Below are 1,320 nucleotides of genomic sequence, written 5' to 3' on the forward strand. Positions count from 1 at the left end.
TCTTTCCCTCCCTCTCCCCTCCCCACCTTTATTCCTTTATAATAATAAGAATGTGTTACCTTTGTAATTAAAAACCATGTTAACAAACCTGTCAATTGCGGCACAGACTCACTCTTGGGGTGAGCAGGGACTCCTTCCGGGTAGGCCTGGTTTACTTTTTTATCCATATTTCCCCTTATTTTCTTATTTTGGGTATTTTATTTTGCTAATAGAAACACTTCTATGTGATGTTCTAGTCCTTTTTCCGATAAAATACAAGATAAATTTCTCATTTTTATTGCATAACATAGATATTCCACTTACTGGGAGTACTGCTTCCATAGTTTTTGCCAATTATTTTTCTATTTATAGCAAACATCTTGAATTTTGGACTCTTGAAGAGGGAAGAGTTTGGGGGTTCCTTTTTTTCCTGTAAAGGAGAGAGCACAGATCTCAAAAAAAGCAGATTTTGTTTGCTGTGGGTGCTTCTGCGGGACTGAAGGACATTCCCAAGACAGCTGTGTCATGAGGGAGAACAGTGGCCTCAGGAGACCATTAGTCTCCTCAGTTTTCATCCTGGCTCTGCTACTTTTCTTTTCAGCTGATACTCATTGAGAACTTACTCTGTGCTGGGCAGTGTTTTACAGGCATTACATCTCATCTGCTCTTCAAACGGCCCTGTTAAATGGGTGCTGCCTTCATCTCATTTTAATGAGGAAACCAAGGGCGGTGGTGGAACCCACGCTCCGTACCAGTGTTCTGTCTGCCTACCGCGTGACTCTGACTGGCCAGTCTCTGAGCCAGGATGAGCTTGTCTGTGCAATGGAGATAGGATAATTAATTACACATTAAAACAGTCCTTATCAGCAGTATTGTTGGACTTGATTGTGAATGTTACAACCAGTTAGTGCTGTTCTGTGATGTTCGCTTTCCTAATTTTCGCTCTCCCTCAACAGGTGGTTAAGAGAGAGGACATCCAGCAGTTCTTTGAAGAATTTCAGTCAAAAAAGAGAAGAAGAGTGGACGGGATGCAGTATTACTGCAGCTAGACTGGGGTACGGCGCCTCCTCCAGCCAGCGAAGATGCCACTTGCTGTTCCGGGAATAAAAGAGGCATATTTCACCTTCGGGCCTCATTCAGTCCTCCCTGGAGCGGCCTCCTCCTGCTGATTTCACAACCAGCATTCTTTCTGACTCAGCTAAATGCAGCTCATTCCACAGACTTGAGTCCCACCACGCCAGCCCAGCCAGGGTTATTTGCTCATGCGTTTCAAGAAGTTTGATTTGGTTTTGAGAAAGTAAACTAGTTCTTTTTTTCCCTTATGATTTGCTCTTTAACTCC

The 1,320-nt window shown here is 43.4% G+C and overlaps 1 protein-coding gene across 1 annotated transcript in view; it reads left to right on the forward strand.

Moving 5' to 3' along the window:
• The window catches only part of UBR7 (ubiquitin protein ligase E3 component n-recognin 7), a 14,515-nt gene extending 13,413 nt beyond the window's left edge, over positions 1-1,102 (forward strand). The window contains exon 11 of the mRNA XM_007454725.1: positions 936-1,102. Coding sequence (XP_007454787.1) covers positions 936-1,028 — 93 coding nt within the window. The 3' untranslated portion in view covers positions 1,029-1,102. The remainder of the gene's footprint in view (positions 1-935) is intronic.
• The last annotated feature ends 218 nt before the right edge of the window (positions 1,103-1,320 follow it).

Source organism: Lipotes vexillifer, unplaced genomic scaffold (genome assembly GCF_000442215.2).
Source record: "Lipotes vexillifer unplaced genomic scaffold, Lipotes_vexillifer_v1.1 scaffold1126, whole genome shotgun sequence".
Taxonomy (NCBI): domain Eukaryota; kingdom Metazoa; phylum Chordata; class Mammalia; order Artiodactyla; family Lipotidae; genus Lipotes; species Lipotes vexillifer.